Below are 22,846 nucleotides of genomic sequence, written 5' to 3' on the forward strand. Positions count from 1 at the left end.
TCCTGTCTGCCAACCAGTTCTCTACCCATGTCAGTACCTTCTCCCCAATCCCATGTGCTTTAATTTTGCACGCTAATCTCTTATGTGGGACCTTACCAAAAGCCTTCTGAAAGTCCAAATGCACCACATCCACTGGTTCTTCCTTATCTACTCTACTAGTCACAGCCTCAAAAAATTCCAGTAGATTTGTCAAGCATGATTTCCCTTTCGTAAATCCGTGTTGACTTTGTCCGATCCTGTCATTGTTTTCCAAGTGCTCTGCAACTAAATCTTTTATAATGCATTCTAGCATTTTCCCCACTACTGATGTGAGGCTAACTGGTCTATAATTCCGTTTTCTCTCTACCTCCTTTTTTAAATAGTGGGGTTACATTAGCTGCCCTCCAATCCGTTGCAACTGTTTCAGAGTCTAGAATTTTGAAAAATGACCAGCAATGCATCTACTATTTCTAGGGCCACTTACTTAAGTACTCTGCGATGCAGATCATCAGGCCCCGGGGATTTATCGGCCTTCAATCCCGTCAATTTCCCTAAAACCATTTCCCAACTAATACTGATTTCATACAGTTCCTCCTTCTCAATAAACCCTATGTTCCCCAACATTTCTGGGTGGTAATTTGGTCCTCCTTTGTGAAGACAGAACCAAAGTATGTATTTAATTGGTCTGCCATTTCTTTGTTCCCCATTATAAATTCCCCCGTTTCTGACTGTAAGGGACCCACATTTGTCTTCACGAATCTTTTTCTCTTCACATATCTATAGAAGCTTTTACAGTCAGTTTTTATGTTCTCTGCAAGCTTACTCTCATACTCTATTTTCCCCTTCTTAATCAATCCCGTTGTCCTCCTTTGATGAATTATGAACTGCTCCCAATCCTCAGGTTTGCTGCTTGTTCTGGCCATTTTATAATTCTCCTCCTTGGATCTAATACTATCCCTAATTTCTTTTGTAAGCCATGGTTGAGCCACCTTTCCGTTTTATTTTTGTGCCAAACAGGAATGAATAATTGTTGTAAATTCATTCATGCGCTCTTTAAATGCTAACAGTGAGGGCAATACCATAACAACTTCAACATGACATAGACAGTCGAGTAGAAAGGGTGGACAAGTGGCAGATGGAAAAGGAATAGTGTGAGGTAATATAGACTTAATGGCGCAGTTCTAAAGAGTGTGCAGAAACAGAGGGACCAAGGGGTGCATGTGCATCCATCTTTGAAGGTGGCAGGACATACTGAGAGAGTGGTTAGTAAAGCACATGGCATCTCAGACTTCATAAAGAGAGGTATTGAGTACGAAAGCAGGGAAGTTATGCTGAACCTTGATAAAGCTCTGGTTAGGCCCCATCTGGAGTATTGCATCCATTCTGGTCACCACACTTGAGGAAGGATGTGAGGGGCCTTGACAGGGTGCAGAGGAGATTTACCAGAATGGTTTCAGGGATGGGGGATGTGAGTCACAAGGTTAGTTGGAAAACCTGAGGTTGTGCTCCCTGGAACAAAGGAGATTGAGGGGACATTTCATAGAAGTGTACAAGATTATAACAGGGTTAGATAAGTTAGACCAGGAAAAACCACTCCCATTAATTGATGGTACAAGGACTAGGGGGACACAGATTGAAGGTTTTGGGCAAGAGACGCAGGGGGGAACGTGAGGAAGAACTTTTTTACGCAGCGAGTGGTAATGACCTGGAACTCGTTGCCCACAAGGGTGGCGGAAGCGGAGACAATAAATGATTTCAAAAGGAAATTGAATGGGCACTTGAAGGAAATAAACTTGCAGAGATCGAGCGGGGGAGTGGGACTGACTAGATTGCTGCACGTGTAAAGGGCAAAGAACAAAGAAAGAACAATACAGCACAGGAACAGGCCATTCGGCCCTCCAAGCCTGCGCCGATCTTGATGCCCGCCTAAACTAAAACCTTCTGCACTTCCGGGGCCCGTTTCCCTCTATTCCCTTCCTATTCATGTATTTATCAAGATGCCTCTTAAACGTCACTATTGTACCTGCTTCCACCACCTCCCCCGGCAGCAAGTTCCAGGCACTCACCACCCTCTGTATAAAGAACTTTCCTCGCAAATCCCCTCTAAACTTTGCCCCTCTCACCTTAAACCTATGTTCCCTAGTAACTGACTCTTCCACCCTGGGAAAAAGCTTCTGACTATCCACTCTGTCCATGCCGCTCATAACTTTGTAAACCTCCAACATGTCGCCGCTCCACCTCCGTCGTTCCAGTGAAAACAATCCGAGTTTATCCAACCTCTCCTCATAGCTAATGCCCTCCAGACCAGGCAACATCCTGGTAAACCTCTTCTGCACCCTCTCCAAATCCTCCACATCCTTCTGGTAGTGTGGCGACCAGAATTGCACGCAATATTCTAAGTGTGGCCTAACTAAAGTTCTGTACAGCTGCAGCATGACTTGCCAATTTTTATACTCTATGCCCCGACCGATGAAGGCAAGCATGCTGTATGCCTTCTTGACTACCTTATCCACCTGCGTTGCCACTTTCAGTGACCTGTGGACCTGGACGCCCAGATCTCTCTGCCTGTCAATACTCCCAAGGGTTCTGCCATTTACTGTATACTTCCCACCTGCATTAGACCTTCCAAAATGCATTACCTCACATTTGTCCGGATTAAACTCCATCTGCCATTTCTCCGCCCAAGTCTGCAACCGATCTATATCCTGCTGTATCCTTTGACAATCTTCATCACTATCCGCAACTCCACCAACCTTTGTGTCGTCCGCAAACTTACTAATCAGACCAGCTACATTTTCCTCCAAATCATTTATATATACTACAAACAGCAAAGGTCCCAGCACAGATCCCTGCAGAACACCACTAGTCACATCCCTCCATTCAGAAAAGCACCCATCCACTGTTACCCTCTGTCTTCTATGACAGAGCCAGTTCTGTATCCATCTTGCCAGCTCTCCTCTGATCCCGTGTGACTTCACCTTTTGTACCAGTCTGCCATGAGGGACCTTGTCAAAGGCTTTACTGAAGTCCATATAGATAACATCCACTGCCCTTCCTTCATCAATCATCTTTGTCACTTCCTCAAAAAACTCAATCAAATTAGTGAGACACGACCTCCCCTTCACAAAATCATGCTGCCCCTCGCTAATAAGTTCGTTTGTTTTCAAATGGGAGTATATCCTGTCCTGAATAATCCTCTCTAATAATTTCCCTACCACTGATGTAAGGCTCACCGGCCTATAATTTCCTGCATTATCCTTACCACCCTTCTTAAACAAAGGAACAACATTGGCTATTCTCCAGTCCTCTGGGACCTCACCTGTAGCCAATGAGGATGCAAAGATTTCTGTCAAGGCTCCAGCAATTTCTTCCCTTGCCTCCCTCAGTATTCTGGGGTAGATCCCATCAGGCCCTGGGGACTTATCTACCTTAATGCTTTGCAAGACACCTAACACCTCCCCCTTTTTGATAATGAGATGACTGAGACTATCTACACTCCCTTCCCTAGGCTCATCATCCACCAAGTCCTTCTCTTTGGTGAACACTGATGCAAAGTACTCATTTAGTAACTCGCCCATTTCCTCTGGCTCCACACATAGATTCCCTTCTCTGCCCTTGAGTGGGCCAACCCTTTCCCTAGTTACCCTCTTGCTCTGTATATACGTATAAAAAGCCTTGGGATTAGCCTTAATCCTGTCTGCCAATGACTTTTCATGATCCCTTTTAGCCCTCCTGACTCCTTGCTTAAGTTCATTCCTACTGTCTTTATATTCCTCAAGGGATTCGTCTGTTCCTAGCCTTCCAGCCCTTACGAATGCTTCCTTTTTCTTTTTGACTAGGCTCACAATATCCCGCGTTATCCAAAGTTCCCGAAACTTGCCAAACTTATCCTTCTTCCTCACAGGAACATGCCGGTCCTGGATTCTAATCAATTGACGTTTGAAAGACTCCCACATGTCAGATGTTGATTTACCCTCAAACAGCCGCCCCCAATCTAAATTCTTCAGTTCCTGCCTAATATTGTTATAATTAGCCTTCCCCCAATTTAGCACCTTCACCCGAGGACTACTCTTATCCTTATCCACAAGTACCTTAAAACTTATGGAATTATGGTCACTGTTCCCGAAATGCTCCCCTACTGAAACTTCGACCACCTGGCCGGGCTCATTCCCCAATACCAGGTCCAGTATGGCCACATCCCTAGTTGGACTATCTGCATATTGTTTCAAGAAGCCCTCCTGGATGCTCCTTACAAATTCTGCCCCATCCAAGCCCTTAGCACTAAGTGAGTCCCAGTCAATATAGGGGAAGTTAAAATCACCCACCACTGCAACCCTGTTACCTTTACATCTTTCCAAAATCTGTCTACATATCTGCTCCTCTACGTCCCGCTGGCTGTTGGGAAGCCTGTAGAAAACCCCTAACATCGTGACTGCATCCTTCCTATTCCTGAGCTCCACCCATATTGCCTCGCTGCACGACCTATCCGAGGTGTCCTCCCGCAGTACAGCTGTGATATTCTCCTTAACAAGTAATGCAACTCCACCACCCCTTTTACATCCCCCTCTATCCCGCCTGAAGCTTCTAAATCCTGGAACATTTAGCTGCCAATCCTGTCCTTCCCTCAACCAAGTCTCTGTAATAGCAACAACATCATAGTTCCAAGTACTAATCCAAGCTCTAAGTTCATCTGCCTTACCTGTTATACTTCTTGCATTGAAACAAATGCACTTCAGACCACCAGTCCCGCTGTGCTCAGCAACATCTCCCTGCCTGCTCTTCCTCTTAGTCTTACTGGCCTTATTTACTAGTTCCCCCTCATTTATTTCACATGGCACAGGGAGTAAACCCGAGATTACAACCCTCGAGGTCCTATCTTTTAACTTTCTACCTAACTCCCTCTGCATGACCTTGTCACTCTTCCTACCTATGTCGTTGGTACCGATGTGTACCACAACCTCTGGCTGTTCACCCTCCCCCTTCAGAATGCCCCCTGTCCGTTCAGAGACTTCCTTGACCCTGGCACCAGGGAGGCAACATACCATCCTGGAGTCTCTTTCACGTCCACAGAAGCGCCGATCTGTGCCCCTGACTATAGAGTCCCCTATAACTATTGCTCTTCTGCGCTTTGTCCCTCCCTGAACAACAGTGCCAGCCGTGGTGCCACTGCTCTGGCTGCTGCTGTTTTCCCCTGATAGGCCATCCCCCCCCCAACAGTATCCAAAATGATATACTTGTTGGAGAGGGGGATAGCCACAGGGGATTCCTGCAGTGACTGCATGCCCCTTCCATCAGTCACCCATCTATCTGCCTGCACCTTGGGTGTAACCACTTCTCTGAAACTCCTGTCTATGACACTCTCTGCCACCTGCATGCTCCTAAGTGCATCCAGTTGCCGCTCCAACCGATCCATGTGGTCTGTGAGGAGCTGCAACTGGGTACACTTCCTGCAGATGTAGGAGTCCGGAACGCTGGAAGCGTCACGGACCTCCCACATCTCACAGGTGAAGCACTTCACCCCTCTAACTGACATTTCTAGCACTAATTGATAAATTAATTTAAGATAAATAAATACTTATAAAATCCTTACTAAATTGTTATATCTATATGGTCCCTAGTGCTAGATTCCTACTATAAACATTAAATGCTAACTAAATACAGTAATCTCCTCCCTCTGGTTTAGTTACTCTACTTATTAATTAGTTAATTAGGGTTTTAATCAATTTTTATCAATGTTTTATTTTCAAATTCAGTAAAAAAAAATTCCCAACCAGCCAATCAGGTTACAGCTTTACTGTGAAGTCACTTTCAGTTTTTTTTCCCCAGAGGTAAGTTTTTTATACTTACCGGTCCGGAACTCTGCCCTCCGAGTCTTCTCCCAGTCAGCTGTGCTCTTTGGAAGTTCTGGGCTCCCCTCACTCTGAGGACAGGTAAGAAATAAAGGAGCTCCTCACTCCCTCCTTACCGAACTTCCTCACTTACCAAACTTCCACTGTAGCACTCGATTGCAACCCAAGTCAGCACTGTAAGATGGCCCACTTTTATATTGACTGAGTCTAGCCCCTGAAAACTGGTTTAAACCAATTCTCTAATTAACAAGGTGCAGCTACAAGCAGAGCCTGAGTGAACCCTGTTTAAAGCTGGTCTAAAACTCACCTTCCCCAACCCTAACAGCAACTGTTAAGTTGATCTGCTAAATAAAAGACAGATTAGATTTAAGATAAAATTAACCCTTAATTATCCTCACTTACCAAACTTCCACTGTAACACTCTATTGCAACCCAAGTCAGCACTCCAGTGAGGGGCAAGAGTTCATACAGTGCGTTCAGGAACATGTTCTACAACAGTATGTTGCCAGTCCAACGAGAAAGGAGACACTGCAAGACCTAGTTCTTGGGAATGAGGTGGGCCAAGTAGATCAAATATCAGTAGAAGAGCATTTAGGGGATAGTGATAACTGTATCATAAGGTTTAGGCTGACTATGGAAAAGGACAAAGAGCAATCCAGGGTAAGAATAATTAACTGGGGGAAGGCTAACTTCAAGGGGGTAAGAATGGAGCTGGGGTGAATAATTCGGAGTCAAAAGCTGTCAGGAAAACCAGTAGATGGGCAACCTTCAAAGAATAGATAGCTCATGCACAGTCAATGTATGTTCCCTCGAAGGGGAAACATAGAGCAAACAAATCCTGAGCTCCCTGGATAACAAATGAGGCAGAGTTTAAGATAAAGAAGAAAAAGTAGGCATATGACAGAGAACAGGTCGACAATACTGTTGAGAACCAGGCTGAATTTAGAAGGTCCGGGGGGAAGTGAAAAAGCAAATAAGAGAAGCAAACAGAGAGCATGAAGAGAGACTGGCAGCTAGCATTAAAGGAAATCCCAAAGTTTTCTATGGGTATGTAAATAGTAAAAGGGTGGTAAAAGGAGTGGGGCCGATTAGGGACCAGAAAGGAGATTTACACATGGAGGCAGGGTGCATAGCTGAGGTATTAAATGAATACTTTGCATCTGTCTTTACCGAGGAAGATGCAGCAACCCAGGCAATGTTGAAAGAGGAGGTAAGTCAGACACTAGAGGGGTTTAAAATTGATAAAGAGGAAGTGTTAGATAGGCTGTCTGTACTTAAAGTGGATAAAGAAACAGGGCCGGATGAGATGCATCCAAGGATACTGAGGGAAGTGAGGGTGGGAATTGCAGAGGCACTGGTCATAATTTTTCAGTCTTCTTTAGACTCTGGGGTGGTGCCAGAGGACTGGAGAATTGCAAACATCACACCATTGTTCAAAAAACAGTCTAAAGACAGTGAATGTGGTAGACTTGGATTTTCAAAAGGCCTTTGATAAAGTCCCCCACAGGAGGTTGGTTAGCAAAATTAAAGCATATGGGATTGGAGGTAATATACTGGCATGGATTAAGGATTGGTTAACAGGTAGAAAACAGAGAGTAGGAATAAATGAGTCATTATCGCGTTGGCAGGCTGTGGCCGGTGGAGTACCGCAGGGATCAGTGCTTGGGTCCCAGCTATTCGCAATGTATATCAATGATTTGGATGTGGGGACTAAGTGTAGTATTTCCAAGTTCGCAGATGACACAAAACAAGGTGGAATGTGTGTTGTGAGGAAGATGCAAAGCGGCTTCAAGGGGATTTGGAAAGACTTAGTGAGTGGGCAAGGTCATGGCAGATGGAATATAATGTAGAAAAATGTGAGGTTATCCACTTTGGGAAGAGGAATAGATGTGCAGAGTATTTCTTAAATGGGAAGAGATTACAAAGTATAGATGCACAAGGGGACCTGGGTGTCCTGATCGATAAGTCACTGAAAGCCAACATGCAGGTGCAGCAAGCAATTAAGAAGGCTAATGGTATGTTAGCCTTTATCGCAAAAGGATTTGAGTACAGGAGTAGTGAAGCCTTGCTTCAATTGTATAGAACCTTGGTTAGACTGCACCTGGAGTACTGTGCGCAGTTTTGGTCTCCTTACCTTAGGAAGGATATTACTGCCATAGAGGGAGTGCAACGAAGATTCACCAAACCTGTTCCCGGGATGGTGGGACTGAGCTATGAAGACAGATTGGGGAAACTGGGCCTGTATTCTCTAGTTTCAAAGAATGAGAGGTGATCTCATTGAAACCTACAAAATACTTAAAGGGATAGACAGGGTAGATGCAGGTAAGAGATTTCCGCTGATTGGGGAGTCTAGAACCAGGGGACACAATTGCAAAATAAAGGGGAAGCCACTGAGGACAGAGATGAGGAGTTATTTCTTTACTCAGAGGGTTGTGAATCTTTAGAATTCTCTACCCCAGAGGGCTTTGGAAGCTCAGTCATTGAGTATGTTTAAAGTAAAGTTGACAGATTTCTAATGCAAATGGCATAAGGTGATATGAGGATAGTGTGGGAAAAAGGCCTTGAAGTGGATGATCAGCCATGATCATATTGAATGGCGGAGTAGGCTCAATGGGCTGAATGGCCTATTCCTGCTCCTTTGTTCCTAAAGATAAGCCCAGCAACTACAGGCCAGTCAGTATAACTTCGTTGGTGGGAAAACCTGCAGAAAAAATAATTCGGGACAAAATCAATGGACAAATGCGAGTTAATTAAGGAAAGCCAGCATGGATTTCTTAAGGGAAAATCATGTTTAACTAAGTTGCTGGAGTTTTTTGAGGATGTAACAGAGAGGGTTGATGAGGGCAATGCTGTTGAAGTGGTGTACATGGACTTTCAAAAGGCGTTTGATACAGTGCCACACAACAGACTTGTGAGCAAACATGTAGCTCATGGAATAAAAGGGACGGTAGCAACATGGATACAAAACTGGCTGAGTGACAGGAAACAGAGAGTAGTGGCTAATGGATGTTTTTCGGGTTGGAGGAAGGTTTGTAGTAGAGTTCCCCAGGGATCAGTGTTGAGACCGTTGCTTTTCCTGATATATATTAATGACCTAGGACCTTGGTGTACAGGGCACAATTTCAAAGTTTGCAGATGATATGAAACTTGGAAGCATTGTGAACTTTGAGGAGGATAGTGTAGAACTTCAAAAGGACATAGACAAGTTGGTGGAATGGGCAGACAGGTGGCAGATGAAGGTCAATGCAGAGAAATGTGAAGTGATTCATTTTGGTAGGAAGAACATGGATAGACAATATAGAATAAAGGGTACAATTCTAAAGGGGTTGCAGGAGCAGAGGGACCTGGGTGTATATGTGCATAAGTCATCGAAGGTGGCAGGACAGGTTCAGAGAGCGGGTAAAAAAAGCATACAGTATCCTCGGCTTTATAAATAGGGGCAGAGAGTACAACAGCAAGGAAGTTATGTTGAACTTGATAAGATACTAGTTTAGCCTCAGCTGGAGTATTGCTTCCAATTCTAGGCACCGCACTTAAGGAAAGATGTGAGGGCATTGGCAAGAGTACAGAAAAGATTCACGAGAATGGTTGCAAGGATGAGGAATTTCAGTTATGAAGATAGATTGGAGAAGTTAGGACTGTTTTCCTTGGAGAAGGCTGAGAGGTGATTTGATAGAGGTATTCAAAATCATGAGGGGTTTGGACAGAGTAGATAGAGAAACTGTTCCCACTCATGAAAGGATTGAGAACGAGGGGGCACAGATTTAAAGTGCTTGGTAAGAGAAGCAAAAGTGACATGAGGAACAACTTTTTCACGCAGCGAGTGGTTAAGGCCTGGAATGCACTGCCTGAGAACCTGGTGGAGGCAGGTTCAATTGAAGCATTCAAAAGGGAATTAGACAGTTATATGAAAAGGAATAATGCGTAGGGTTACAGGGAGAAGGCAGGGGAATGGAACTGAGGGAGTTGCTCTTTCAGAGAGCCAGTGTGGACATGATGGGCCAAATGGCCTCCTTCTGTGCTGCAACGATTCTGTGAATTAACAGAGACAGTGGGGGCAGGCACTGCCATTGGCTTTGCTAAATTTTAACCACTGGGAGAGGAGAGGGTTCGCTTCTGGGACGAGAAGTGACATTTCAGCCAAGTATGAATGGGATATGCCCAGAAAGAACTGATAATGGTTGCTACTATTTAGATGAACCATTGGATTCACATATCTAATCAGATCAGATCAAAACCAAAGTGTTTCAGCTGGATACTTTGAATTCAACAACGATTACTGTCAAAGTAAAGTTAAATGGGGTACAGTAGGAGAAAACTCTTACTTTGCTGACTCCATGTCTTGCTGTTCCTCAAAGAGCACTGTGCACCTGGTTAGTCTCTGTTGTCGGATTTCAGGTGTGGGGTTCCAGAATATTTCAGATACACCAGTCTTTTTGTCATTAATCATTACTTCACCATCCTGTAAATTGTTAAAAAATGAATCTTAGTCTCTTATTGAGTTAATTATTAAAAATTAACAGCCAATGTAACAAAATGATTTAAATACATTTGAAAGAATTTCAAATGAAGAATCAAAACAAATGACTATTTCTAGAATATTTAATTTCTAATACTATGTAAGTTGCACAGTCTGTGTTAAATTATTTGAAATTTATACTCTTTAAAATGAATGGCTTTTTCAAAAATTAAAAAATTACATCAAATATGCATCCCACTACTTACCCAGTGTCCTTCCAAAGTAGCCAAAACCTCTGACCCCAGCTTGATTTTTCCAAATATCTGGTTAACATTGTTGTTGTTGCCTAAAAATGGCTGCAAACATTACAATTATTGATTATATAGTACTGGATGGGGAAAATATAATATTACAACATTTTGGTATGCAGGCAGTTTTCAGTTAAAGTTGAGATAAAATTGCTAACTTCATTTTTGCAATGTTGAGGTTTCAAGACAAAGAGCAATTTTTGTTTGATCCCTCTACTTTGCTTTTAGGATCACAGGAAATTGCCACTGATTTTTTCCCACCTGGTGAAAGCTCCAACTTCATTCATCTTAGTGTTTCTCATTACTACCAGCAGAGATTAGGAACTCACCACATGGGGATGTGTAGCTATGAACCCTTATTAGCTAGGACATTTTAAATACCAATTCCAGTCTTGACACCACCTGCATAGCAAATGTGATGAAGATTCAATTTAATTCACAAGAGGTATGTAATTTATCAATCAGACAAAATGGTCAAGCACATTTTGGAATATTAGTGTTTGAGTTTTAACAATGGGATATTTATCTTACTCAACTACTGGTACGTTTAAACTAAAATTAAGCTAAACATAAGATGATGTTTGTAAGATCATTTCTGTACAATGTCTCATCTGTAGATTGGACAAAGGACTAAACAATTATTTATTTCCTTTGAGAAAACAATTCATTTATGTTAAACAAGTATATTGGCTACCTTAAATGATGTTTTATGAAAGAATTCTAAATCCCATTTTAAAATTAATTTCATTTTCCCTTTGCTTTTGGAAAAAAAATCTTTTTGTATGAGGTCTGATTAAAAACAATGCTTAGGGCAGAACACTACAATCGGTCTATCTACTGACCTTTTTAAACCTCCCATCTGTTACTTGGCCGTAATTCTCGAACTAAAAGCCGTACATTTTCTTCACCAATAAGATTTTATCCAGGCATTTTTAAAAAAGATCTAGGATCTCAAAAATTGTGCAAAAGAGCTCTTAGGAAACCTGATCTTCCAATTACTCTTCCTTTCCACAGAGAAGTATCCACTCTCCCTCAGATAACCAACCCAACCAAAGTGCCGAATTCAAATTTGGAAAAGTGTGTGTGCAAACCCACATCCCTATTATCCTATGGGGTACCATAGCGTCATAGAGAGATACAGCACTGAAACAGGCCCTTCGGCCCACCGAGTCTGTGCTGACCAACAACCACCCATTTATACTAATCCTACATTAATCCCATATTCCCTACCATTCACCTACCACCTACCTACACTAGGGGCAATTTTACAATGGTCAATTTACCTATCAACCTGCAAGTCTTTGGCTATGGGAGGAAACCGGAGCACCTGGCGGAAACCCACGCAGTCACAGGGAGAACTTGCAAACTCCACACAGGCAGTACCCAGAATTGAACCTGGGTTGCTGGAGCTGTGAGGCTGCGGTGCTAACCACTGCGCCACTGTGCCATCAATGCGTTGCATGACTAATTCAGCCAACTGGAAATAGAGTTCCGAAGTTTTCTTACAATAATGGGGCCTGTTTCAGTGCTGTATCTGTAAATAAAATAAAATAAAAATGTTAACTTATTGATTTTTTGCTTCCTACCCAATGAGTGGAAGTCACGAATAAGTTTCAGCTTCTTTTTTCATTTCCAAGCAGGAAACTAGTTTACTGATAAATGTTACCATAAAAGGCAACAGAATTGAAAGGTAATCCCAAAATTCAGCTGAAATAAAGCAAAAGGAACTATCAACTAACCTTCAATTTGAATTCGATTATTGCGCTGTACCCTGTTTTCTCACATGTGATATTAACATAGCCTCCAAGTTCAAGAGTCATTGGACCATAAACGATTCCTATAAAGTAAGGATTTATGAAAAATTCTTGAGTGTATTTTTGTGTGCCTTGGGTCCATCACATGTCCATCGCACACCAGACTTCACACTTTGTCAACAATACATAACCTATCACTTAAAAAACAGCTACTGAACTGGAGCCAGAAATTTACAAGCAATTGAGCTGAACAAACAAGCAGCTCCACTAATTCCCACATGGAATTGTTCAGTGGTGGCTGTAAAGGGCCAGATCACAGGTTAAACAGCACATCCATGCTCCGGACTAACAAACAGCAACACCGCTGGAGATCCAGTGTTGTGTAAAAAAAAACTTCAACTTTACAAAGTGATTTTGGTGTAACAGTTTGTTTAATTTTGCTGAATTTTAAACAAAGATTTCTTAATCAGATCCACAGAGAAGGAAACTAGAGAAACATATTAATGGTTCCAGTTCAGTGAAAAGATGGCCATGTTTAATTCCCTACACCAGAAACAAAAGCAGCAGCAAATGCTAATAGAACATTGCTTATGGAACACAAACACAAAATGGGAATAGATAACTCTGCGTTTTCCATTGCTAGGTTTCTTTTCCAACAGCAGACTTTGAATTATGCTCAACTTCCACATACAATAAAGAAATGGTCATCATCAGGTAGCCCTTCCCCCCACCGGCTGGAGCTCAGCATCACTTGAGGCAAATCTTTAGCCCTGTTGACTAACAAAGCATGCAATGAGATCTTAAGGTCAGTACACCAATAAAACAATAGTGAAGATGACAATAAAAGATCAATTGGCATAAAAACTATTTGTACTGCATGTTAAAATAGCAAAGCAGTAAATGGTGAGAAATATAGAAAGATACAAAGCTCCAAGCCACACTGGATTAGGAGAACAAACGATAGGGTGCAATGCAGCTTTTATCTGGAGGATTTATAACTTCAGGCAAACTTAATGGTTATGCTGCTAAATCAAAAGAATAATGCTTGGTGAAAGCAAGTGGAGCGTTCCAGTTTACTGCCTTGCAATCAGCCTCAAGTAGGAACCAATGTTAATCCAAGATATGGCCACTGCGCAAATAGAGAGAGTTCTGACTTTATCTGCTGGATCCATTCCTGGCAGGGAACAACACAGGAAGTTACACTTGTCAGCAATGCTCACATCCCATGAAAGAATTAAAAAAAACTAACTACTTTTTCTAAAAGGCATTTTTTTTACAAAAGCTTCTTCCTAAAAGAAACAAACAGCTGCTTGGACTGGTAAAAGTCCTCTACCTTTAGCGAAAGAAGAGACAAGTACACATTCTTTTCAATAGAAGCAATGCATGTTGACTGATTCTTCCCAGGTAATAAAGCACAAGCGAAGTAGACACATCAAATAAGATCTGGATCAATTAAACAGAAGGTAAGGAATGGTGATGGATTCTAATGAAGATAAATATAATGTATATTGGAATAAGAAGCAGCAAATGTATACATGACTGTTTTCCATTAGCATTGTTTCAAAATCTGTAAGTGATCACTGACCAGCCATAAAGTTTTTAAACAATATGAAGCTGCACTCAAAGCTCGAATACACCATGATATTTGATGAGGAATCAAAATAAGTTACTCTGATCTCATATTGATCACTGATGGGATTACATTAGGAACGTTACATTGTCGGGCATCCAAAATAGAATGCAACATTCCAAATGTGGCACAAGTCATCAACTTTGGATATCCTACCTTCAAAAGGTACTCTTACTTTTCCGTAAGCCTTCTGTATAGCAACATAGCTGGTTCTGGGACTTGGGGATCTAATTCATGAGGAGAGACTTGTGGGACTGAGATCATTTTCATTGGAGCAAGGAAGATTAAGGGGAATTAAGACTTGGGTCTTTAAAATCACTGGTAACATACATGTGGAAGCAATGTGACTTGGATTGCAAGAACAATACTACAAACAAAGTGATTCTTGACAACGCAGCCGGCGGGGACGTCATGCACCTGCACCAACCTGCGCACATGCGCAAACAGGCTCATGCTCTCTGTGCGTGTGCTGCGTTCCGCACTGCCAGGACCGGTTGGCGCATGCGCGGAAGACGTCATCACCTAAATTGCCAGGACTGGTACACGCATGCCCAGTTGACATCATCGCATAACGCGGGAGGGAGAGCAAGCGGAGTAGTGGGTGAAAAGCAGGGAGTGAGTGGGTGAAAAGCAGGGAGTGAGTGGCTGAAGACTTTGGGGGCAGCGGGTGCGCTCTCCTCCTGCCTCCCCACCAGCTCTCTGCGGCAATTTCCACCTCCCCATCGATCTCCCGCTCTCTCCGGCCATTCCCCCGCCTGCTCTCTCGGGCCATTCCCCGCACCCCCCCCCACGCTCTCTCCGGCCATTCCCAACTCCCTCCCACCCCCAGCTCTCTCCGGCCATTCCCCAGCCAGCCGATCTCTCCGGCCATTGTGTGCTGCCATGTGTTTACGTTGCCTTTGTGTGATTATTTGAGCAGCGCCATCTTTAGTCCTGGCAGCTGCCTGAACGTCGCGGACTGTGATGTTTTAGTTGAACAGGCTGCATTTGCGCATGCGTCAGAGCAGCGCCACCGAGTGGCTGTGTTGTCAGCAAATGCAGCCGACTAGAAAACACAGGTTTAAAAACAACATCAAGTGACGCTACAAAGAGAAGAAACTGTTTTTCCTCTTATTACTGAACGTATGAAACAGACCCCAACAAAAGCAGTTGATGAAATGGCAATTAACACCTTCAAAGAAGAGCTGGAGCAGGATAGACTCAATGATACAAATTATACAACATCGAAGGAGACTATTGGCCTATTGTGCCTATACTAGCTCTTTGGTTCAGCTATCCAATTAATTTCGCTTCCCTGCTCTTTCCCCATAGCCCTGCAAAGTTTTTACTTTCAAGCATTTGTCCAATTCTCTTTTGAACGGTATTGTTGAATCTGTTATGATTATGATAGGGAATCAGATTAGAAGTTGTGATAAAAGCATGCACTGAGATGATCAAAATACAGCTTGGGACATGATGGTTGTTCTGTTTCTGGGACTTAAGAAGAGTGGTTAGTTTTTGGAGCTATCAGGGCAAGATTCAGGAGCCATGGGAATTAGTGAATATTATGGATTGACTATGGGGTTCAGGGAAATAGCTAATTATGAGCTTTCCTTAGGAGATTACATAAGTGTGATTGTATCCATAAAAGATTGTACATGGTCTGGGGACAGAGCCAGTTTGATGGGATAAATGCCCTTTTTATGTTATACATTTTTTGCGTTGTTATTCTAGCAGTTAAGGATCTCTTTCTGACAGTTCAGATGATCTCATCAAAACCTGAAACCAATTGCAAAACAAGCTTCACATTTGTGAGAGGATGGCAGGAATAGAAGCAGCTCTTTGTGGCTGGAAGGACCTAAGGCACTGTTAGATTTTGAAGCCAGGTTAATTGGCACTGATTAACTGAATCTAGGGTCAACCAGCTTGGGCTGACATGTGAAGGACATGAAGTTCTCAATTTATCAATGTTTTAAAGAAACCCATCGATAGGGTACCTCTCAAACTGGAAAAAAATTAGCAGTGAAAGTTTTTTTGCTGAATCACAAGTGAATTCTAATCCCTTGCATTAGCACAAAACTTCAATTCAATGAATGTGTCACTTGCCCACAGCATCTGATGGAAATATCTAAATCTGTAATAAATCAAGTTATGCCTCAAGAAGTGCTGTGCTGAGAGCCAGCAGTATACATGAGACAGCGCCACATAATCGTGCTGCCTATTTTTTTTTCTGCAGCTGGATGATACTATAGGTGCTTGCAACAAGTTCACGACAGATAATCACATTTGGCAATAATACATCACATGCTCAGACATGCCTCTGGATAATGTGTGTATGGAGAAAAAAGTCATGCCAATATTAACAGGTAATTTCTTCATGTGAATATGATACAAGCTAAGGAACACAAGAACACTAGGAATAGGAGCAGACGTTTAGCTCCTTGAGCCTGATCTACCAATGAGATAATGGCCTATCTGTGACCTAACTTCATATCAAGAGTCTGGTAACGTAGTCTACAGGGCAGCTGCCGCGTTCTATACCCGACCAAAATCTGCATATCTTTTGTTTATGGATGGTAAGTAGAAAAGTGTTCCATTCCTTAGCCTTCCATTTTGTATTTTGAACAATGCAAATACTACATGTAAAGTATTTCACAGGGTCAACAAATAGCTAATTTACACTGATTTTAAGGACTTTGACCAGAGATTATAGTAATTTGTTTACAAATGGCCAATTCTATTCCCACCAGTCATTCTCCACTTCACTCTGCCAATGGTGTTTGCGTCTCTATAAACAATTTCAGGATCACAAACTTGAGATATAAAAATAGGTGGAAAAATATATGATTAAGAGCAGGACTGATGGTTAAAGGCCAAGTACAGACAGACGACAATATATCAACACCAGGTATCATCTGGGCTGCCGGTACCAAGGAGTCACATTAATGCGACAAGACTAGTTGGTGTGAGTAGCGTTGCGTGAAGCTGAACTGATAACCTGAACTTCTGTTTAATTACAATATGGGAGCTGAAGGGAAATTTTGCAGAAATTTAGCATCTTGGAGATTTTGCCGGGGGTGAGTGGATCAAATGCCTTTTTTCCCTTTCTCTATACTTCAACTTTCTTACAACTTTCACTTTGGGGAAAAATAAGAAAAACTCATTCAGCACTCTCTGGAAAGCCTGAAAGTAAGAAAAAGTGATAAAAGTGAAAAAGCCAATTACTGCCCCATCAGTCTGCACTCAACCATCAGCAAGGTGATAGAAGGTGTCGTCGACAGTGCTACCAAGCAGCACTTACTCAGCAATAACCTGAACCAGCCATATAGGTACTGTAGCTGCAAGAGTCTACAGGCTGGGAATTTTGCGGTGAGTAACTCACATCCTGACTCCCCAAAGCCTGCCCACCATCTACAAGGCACAAGTCAGGAGTGTGATGGAATACTCTCCACTTGTCTGGGTGAGCGCAGCTCCAACAACACTCAAAAAGCTTGACACCATCCAGGATAAAGTGGCCCGCTCGATCAGTAGCCCATCCACCTCCTTCAACATTCATTTCCTCCACCACCAGTGCACAGTGGCAGTAGTCTGTACCATGTACAAGATGCACTGCAGAAACTCACCAAGGCTCCTTTGACAGCACCTTCCAAACCCACAACCTCACCTAGATGGAAAAGGGCAGCAGATGTATGGGAACACCACCACCTGAAAATTCCCCGCCCCCCACAACCCCACAAATCACGCATCATCCTGACTTGGAACCATATCACCGTTCTTTCACTGTCACTGGGTCAAAATCCTGGAATTCCCTCCCTAAAAACACTGTGGGTGTACCTTCACCACATGGACTGCAGCGGTTCAAGAAGACGGCTCACCACCATCTTTTCAAGGGCAATTCGGGAGGGGCAATAAATGCTGGCTTTGCCAGTCACACTCACATTCCATGAACGAATTAAAATAAAAATGTCACACAATACTTATATTGCTCTAGGAAAAATGCAACTTTAAACAAAGAAACCAGAGATACCACCTTTGCAATGAGCATAGGGCATGGTCATTATATAATCTTCCCCTCGGTTGAGGAAAGAAAGTCTAGCTTCACCATCCAATATGGCAGATAATGAATTACCTGAAATAGAAGAGAAACAAAAACACATTATTTCTAATGAAGATCTTCCCATCGCAATACATATCTAAGTTCACCAGACTCGAGCAGATTGCGTTTTCTGCAGTTTTTCTTTCCCCATGGCAATTTTCTCTCTACCTCCCTTGAAAGCTTTTATTCCATTCTGAGACATGGTTCCACAGATGCTATCTATTCTACAGTAGAAGGATTTAAAACTGATAAGCAGGAGGTATTAGATAGGCCATCTATACTTAAAGTTGATAAAGTATCAAGATGAGATACAGCCAAGGATACCGAGGGAAGTGAGGGTAGAAAATGTGGAGGTACTGGCCATAATTGTCCAGTCTTCCTTGGACTCAGGAGCGGTACCAGAGGACTGGAGAATTGCAAATATAATACCCTTGTTCAAAAAAGGATGCTTGAGCAACTACAGGCCAGTCAGTTTAACTTTGGTGGTGGGGCAACTTGTAAAAACAATAATTTGGGACCAAATTAATAGTCACATGGACAAATGCAGGTTAATTAAGGAAAGCCAGCATCGATTTGTTAAGGGAAAATCATGTTTAGCTAAATTACTGGAGTTTTTTGAAGAGGTAACAGAGAGGGTTGATGAGGGCAATGCTGTTGATGTGGTGTACATGAACTTCTAAAAGGCATTTGATAAAGTGCTGCACAACAAACTTGTGAGCAAAATTATAGCTCATGGAATAAAAGGGACACTAGCAACATGGATACGAAATTGGCTGAGTGACAGGAAAGAGAATAGTAGTTAATGGATATTCTTCAGGCTGGAGAAAGGTTTGTAGCGGAATTCCCTCGGGGTCAGTGTTGGGACCGTTGCTTTTCCTGATATATGTTAATGACATAGACCTTGGTGTACAGGGCACAATTTCGAAACTTGCAGATGATTCGCAATTTGGAAGAATTGTGAACTGTGAGGAGGTTAGTGTAAAACTTCAAAAGGACATAGACAAGTTGGTGGAATGAGCGGTCAAGTGGCAGATGAAGTTCAATGCGGAGAAATGTGATGTGATTCATTTTGGTAGGAAGAACATGGAGAATATAGAATGAAGGGTACAATTCTAAAGGGGGTGCAGGAGCAGAGGGACCTGGGAGTATATGTGCATAAGCCATTGAAGATGGCAGGACAGGTTGACAGCACGGTTAATAAAGCATACAGTATCCTGGGCTTTATTAATAGGGGCATAGAGTACAAGAGCAAGGGAGTTATGTTAAACTTGTATAAGACACTAGTTCGGCCTCAGCTGGAGTATTGTGTCCAGTTCTGGGGACCGCACTTTAGGAAAGATGTGAAGGTATTGTAAAACAGTATAGAAAAGATTCACGAGAATGGTTCCAGGGATGAGGAATTTCAGATACGAAGACAGATTGAAGAAGTTGGGACTGTTTTCCTTGGAGAAGAGAAGGCTGAGGTGTTTTGATAGAGGTATTCAAAATCATGAGGGGTCTGTACAGAGCAGATAAGAGAGAAACTATTCCCACTTGTGAAAGGATCGAGAACGAGAGGGCACAGATTTCAAGTGACTGGCATAGGAAGTAAAAGCGACATGAGGAAAAACTTCTTCACACAGCGAGTGATTAGGATCTGCCGGATAGTGTGGTGGAGACAGGTTCAATTGAGGCATTTAAAAGGGAATTAGACAGTTATTGGAAAAGGAAGAATGTGCAGGGTTATGGGGAGAAGGCAGGGGAATGGCATTAGGTGAATTGCACGTTCAGAGGGCGCGCTTTGAAGTTGGCGGTCCGCCCGTGAAGAGCGACTGCCGCCGAGCCCCCACGATATTTCGCATGGGGGCTCATTTAAATGGAGGGGGCGGAGCGGCTGCCCCCGATGACATAAAGGGGGCAGCCGCTCTGTACCCGGCAATGACGTCCGGCGCCACCGCACTGGTGCCATTTTTAAAGGGCTTCGGGTCCTTCATTTTCATTTCAATTTTTAAAGGTCCCGCTTCACTGCAACCTGCCAAACAATTTTATTCCAACTTGCATTCCCCTCTCCCACTGCCCCCAATGAGTCCTCATTTATTAGTGACATATCCCCCCAAAAAAGCACCTTTTGATTTCCTGAACTTCCCCTTAATGTAAGAACTTTTGATCCTCAACCCCTTCCCATCATCCCCACAACCAATTACAATAGTTCTCCCCTCTCCCCTCCCTCCTGTCCTGAGAATTTCACTCCTCCATGAATAGGGATCCGAAGGCGCGGTCATTCCAGCCACTGGCCGGAGTATCGGTGTGGGACGGCCGTCGGAACAAGTTAAGTTTATTTAAATACATTACAATGCATTTACATATGAAAATTAAGGCTCCGCTGCTGAACGACGAGGGGGCCACACCGAGGCCTTGCCACCACCGGTACAATGCGGCGGGGCCTTCCCGGTGTCGAGGGGGGTGGTGGGGACGGGGTGGGAGTGTCATGGCAGGCTTCTCCCGGAAGAATTTTCCGGGCCCCCCAATCACGGTCCCCGATGTCGGAGGGCTAGTAAAATTCAGCCCAATGGGGTCATGCATGAGCTTTGATGGTGAGTGTTGGTAGGCTATTAGACTACATGGAACATCACTGCTGAGTTTGATCTTTTCCTCATCCAATGCCCATTTTTAGCAAGGGTCACCAGATACTGATCCGGAGGTGAGAACACTAAATTATTCCCTCTTTAACTCAGGGGCACAAAGGCTAACTGTCATGCTTTTACTCCCACCAAGAGATCAGCAAACTAAGCCCAGAATGGGGATCAACAGCCTGCATTTATAATAGTTAATTTATAAAAAAGATCATCTCAAGATGCTTTACAAATAGGCAAAGACAAATGTCAAGCTAAGAAGGGAGGCTTGGAGCGATGACTAAAAGCAAATCAGCTGTAGTTGCCCGTCAAGTTTGCCTCCTGTCTTCAGGGAACACAACTTACATCTGCTCAATGCCAGTAGTGTCAGGAATTGTGTCAAACACATCATAGCACATTCATCACAAATGCAGTGGAACTGGTGATAGCTGCCACCAACACAGATGCAAAGCACCATGAGAAATGTTACTAATTATTTCCTTAATACTGTACTGGGATTGAGTCGGTTTTTAAAATATTTGAAAAAATAGACATCACCCTTTTCAGGCTCCTGTGCATACATACCGCTCCATGATTCCCATGCTCCTGCCAAGGTTGTTTATAGCTATTTGTTAAAAGAAGCACAACAGCAGATTCCATTGACTGGACTACTGATTTTCCTACTCCAGGTAGCAGAAAACCTCAAGTCTGCCCTAAGCCTTCAGACAGCCCAAATGAGACTGGAATGTAGATGCATTACCCAACATCTTTGGGCCATACACAAGCAGCACACTTTCCAGGTTAATATATATATATTTTTTTAAAGAGATACAGCACTGAAACATGCCCTTCGACCCACCGAGTCTGTGCCGACCATCAACCACCCATTTATACTAATCCTACACTAATCCCATATTCCTACCACATTCCTATATTCCCCTACCACCTACCTATACTAGGGGCAATTTACAATGGCCAATTTACCTACCAACCTGCAAGTCTTTGGCTGTGGGAGGAAACCGGAGCACCCAGCGAAAACCCACGCGGTCACAGGGAGAACTTGCAAACTCCACACAGGCAGTACCCAGAATTGAACCCGGGTCGCTGGAGCTGTGAGGCTGCAGTGCTAACCACTGCGCCAGCATCTGTTACCTTTTTCTAAAATTAAACATTTCATTGCATGTGGAACTATTCAACAAATAAATTTTCCCTATTTGAGTAATATTTTTGAAAATATTATAGGTTTATTCATTTCGTTAACTTGAATTTACATGTAACTTTATCATGTCTCTTAGAAATGTCCCAAAGGACTCGCATGCAATGAAATACTTTAAAGTGCCATCACATTGTTCAACAAGGCAGTCATTGTGCAATTGCAAAGTACCACAAACAGCATTGAGATGAATGACTAGTTGAGGTTTTTTTAAAATATTGTTTGATGAAGGAATATTGACTTGGATACCATCCTGATGATCTTACTCTTTTTGGAATAGTGTTAAACGATTGTGTAATGTTCAGCTGAACAGGGGGATGGACCTCGGTTGAACACTTAATTCAAAAGACAGCACCATAACATGGCACTCTGTAAGACTGTACTAGACCGTCAAGGTAGGTTATCTGCTTAAGTATTGCTGTACGGCTTGAACACACAACCTTTTGATTTAGAGGAAAAGAGTATCAACTGAGCCGAACTGACGTTGATACTATTGAAATAAATTGAAACTAAACCAAATCGGGAATGTCAACACATATTACAAGTTCTTGTTAAATACTAAAACATGGAAGTTCTCCGAATACTGTCGTTCTTTTCTGTGCACTTCTGTAGAAATTTTGGTGGTCTGATCTTCTTATGTTACTTGTCCATCAAATTTAGATAGCCCCTCTCACTTACCACCTTTGCCCAACCACTCACCTGCCACCACCACTTGGTTTCCATGCTGCCCAGCCCTCTTTGGACAGAGATTTAATGTGCAAGCAGCTAGGTAGTCAGAATTGGAGGTTCGCTTCAGTTGTGTCAAAAATGACTTGTCTTTGGTAATCTTCTCTCATGCTTACAGGCCAATTTGAAACTGGCAGCTAATTCTTTAAGGAAAACCCAACTAACAGTCAAACCTAGGATTGAAACTCAGGTCCTCCTACTTGGTTCATTCCATGTTTTCCCATTTGAAATGAACTCCTTCTAATAGCTTTTGCAGTAATTA

The 22,846-nt window shown here is 42.9% G+C and overlaps 1 protein-coding gene across 7 annotated transcripts in view; it reads right to left on the reverse strand.

Moving 5' to 3' along the window:
* osbpl8 (oxysterol binding protein-like 8) overlaps positions 1-22,846 on the reverse strand; it is a 435,666-nt gene that overhangs the window by 33,830 nt on the left and 378,990 nt on the right. For all 7 annotated transcript variants that reach the window (XM_068050088.1, XM_068050083.1, XM_068050086.1 and 4 more), the window contains 4 exons: positions 17,989-18,087; positions 12,335-12,432; positions 10,554-10,643; positions 10,154-10,290 (listed from right to left, as the gene is read on the reverse strand). In XM_068050088.1, the coding sequence (XP_067906189.1) occupies positions 10,154-10,290; positions 10,554-10,643; positions 12,335-12,432; positions 17,989-18,087 (424 nt within the window). The remainder of the gene's footprint in view (positions 1-10,153; positions 10,291-10,553; positions 10,644-12,334; positions 12,433-17,988; positions 18,088-22,846) is intronic.

This window comes from Heterodontus francisci, chromosome 18, assembly GCF_036365525.1.
Source record: "Heterodontus francisci isolate sHetFra1 chromosome 18, sHetFra1.hap1, whole genome shotgun sequence".
In the NCBI taxonomy this organism is placed as follows: domain Eukaryota; kingdom Metazoa; phylum Chordata; class Chondrichthyes; order Heterodontiformes; family Heterodontidae; genus Heterodontus; species Heterodontus francisci.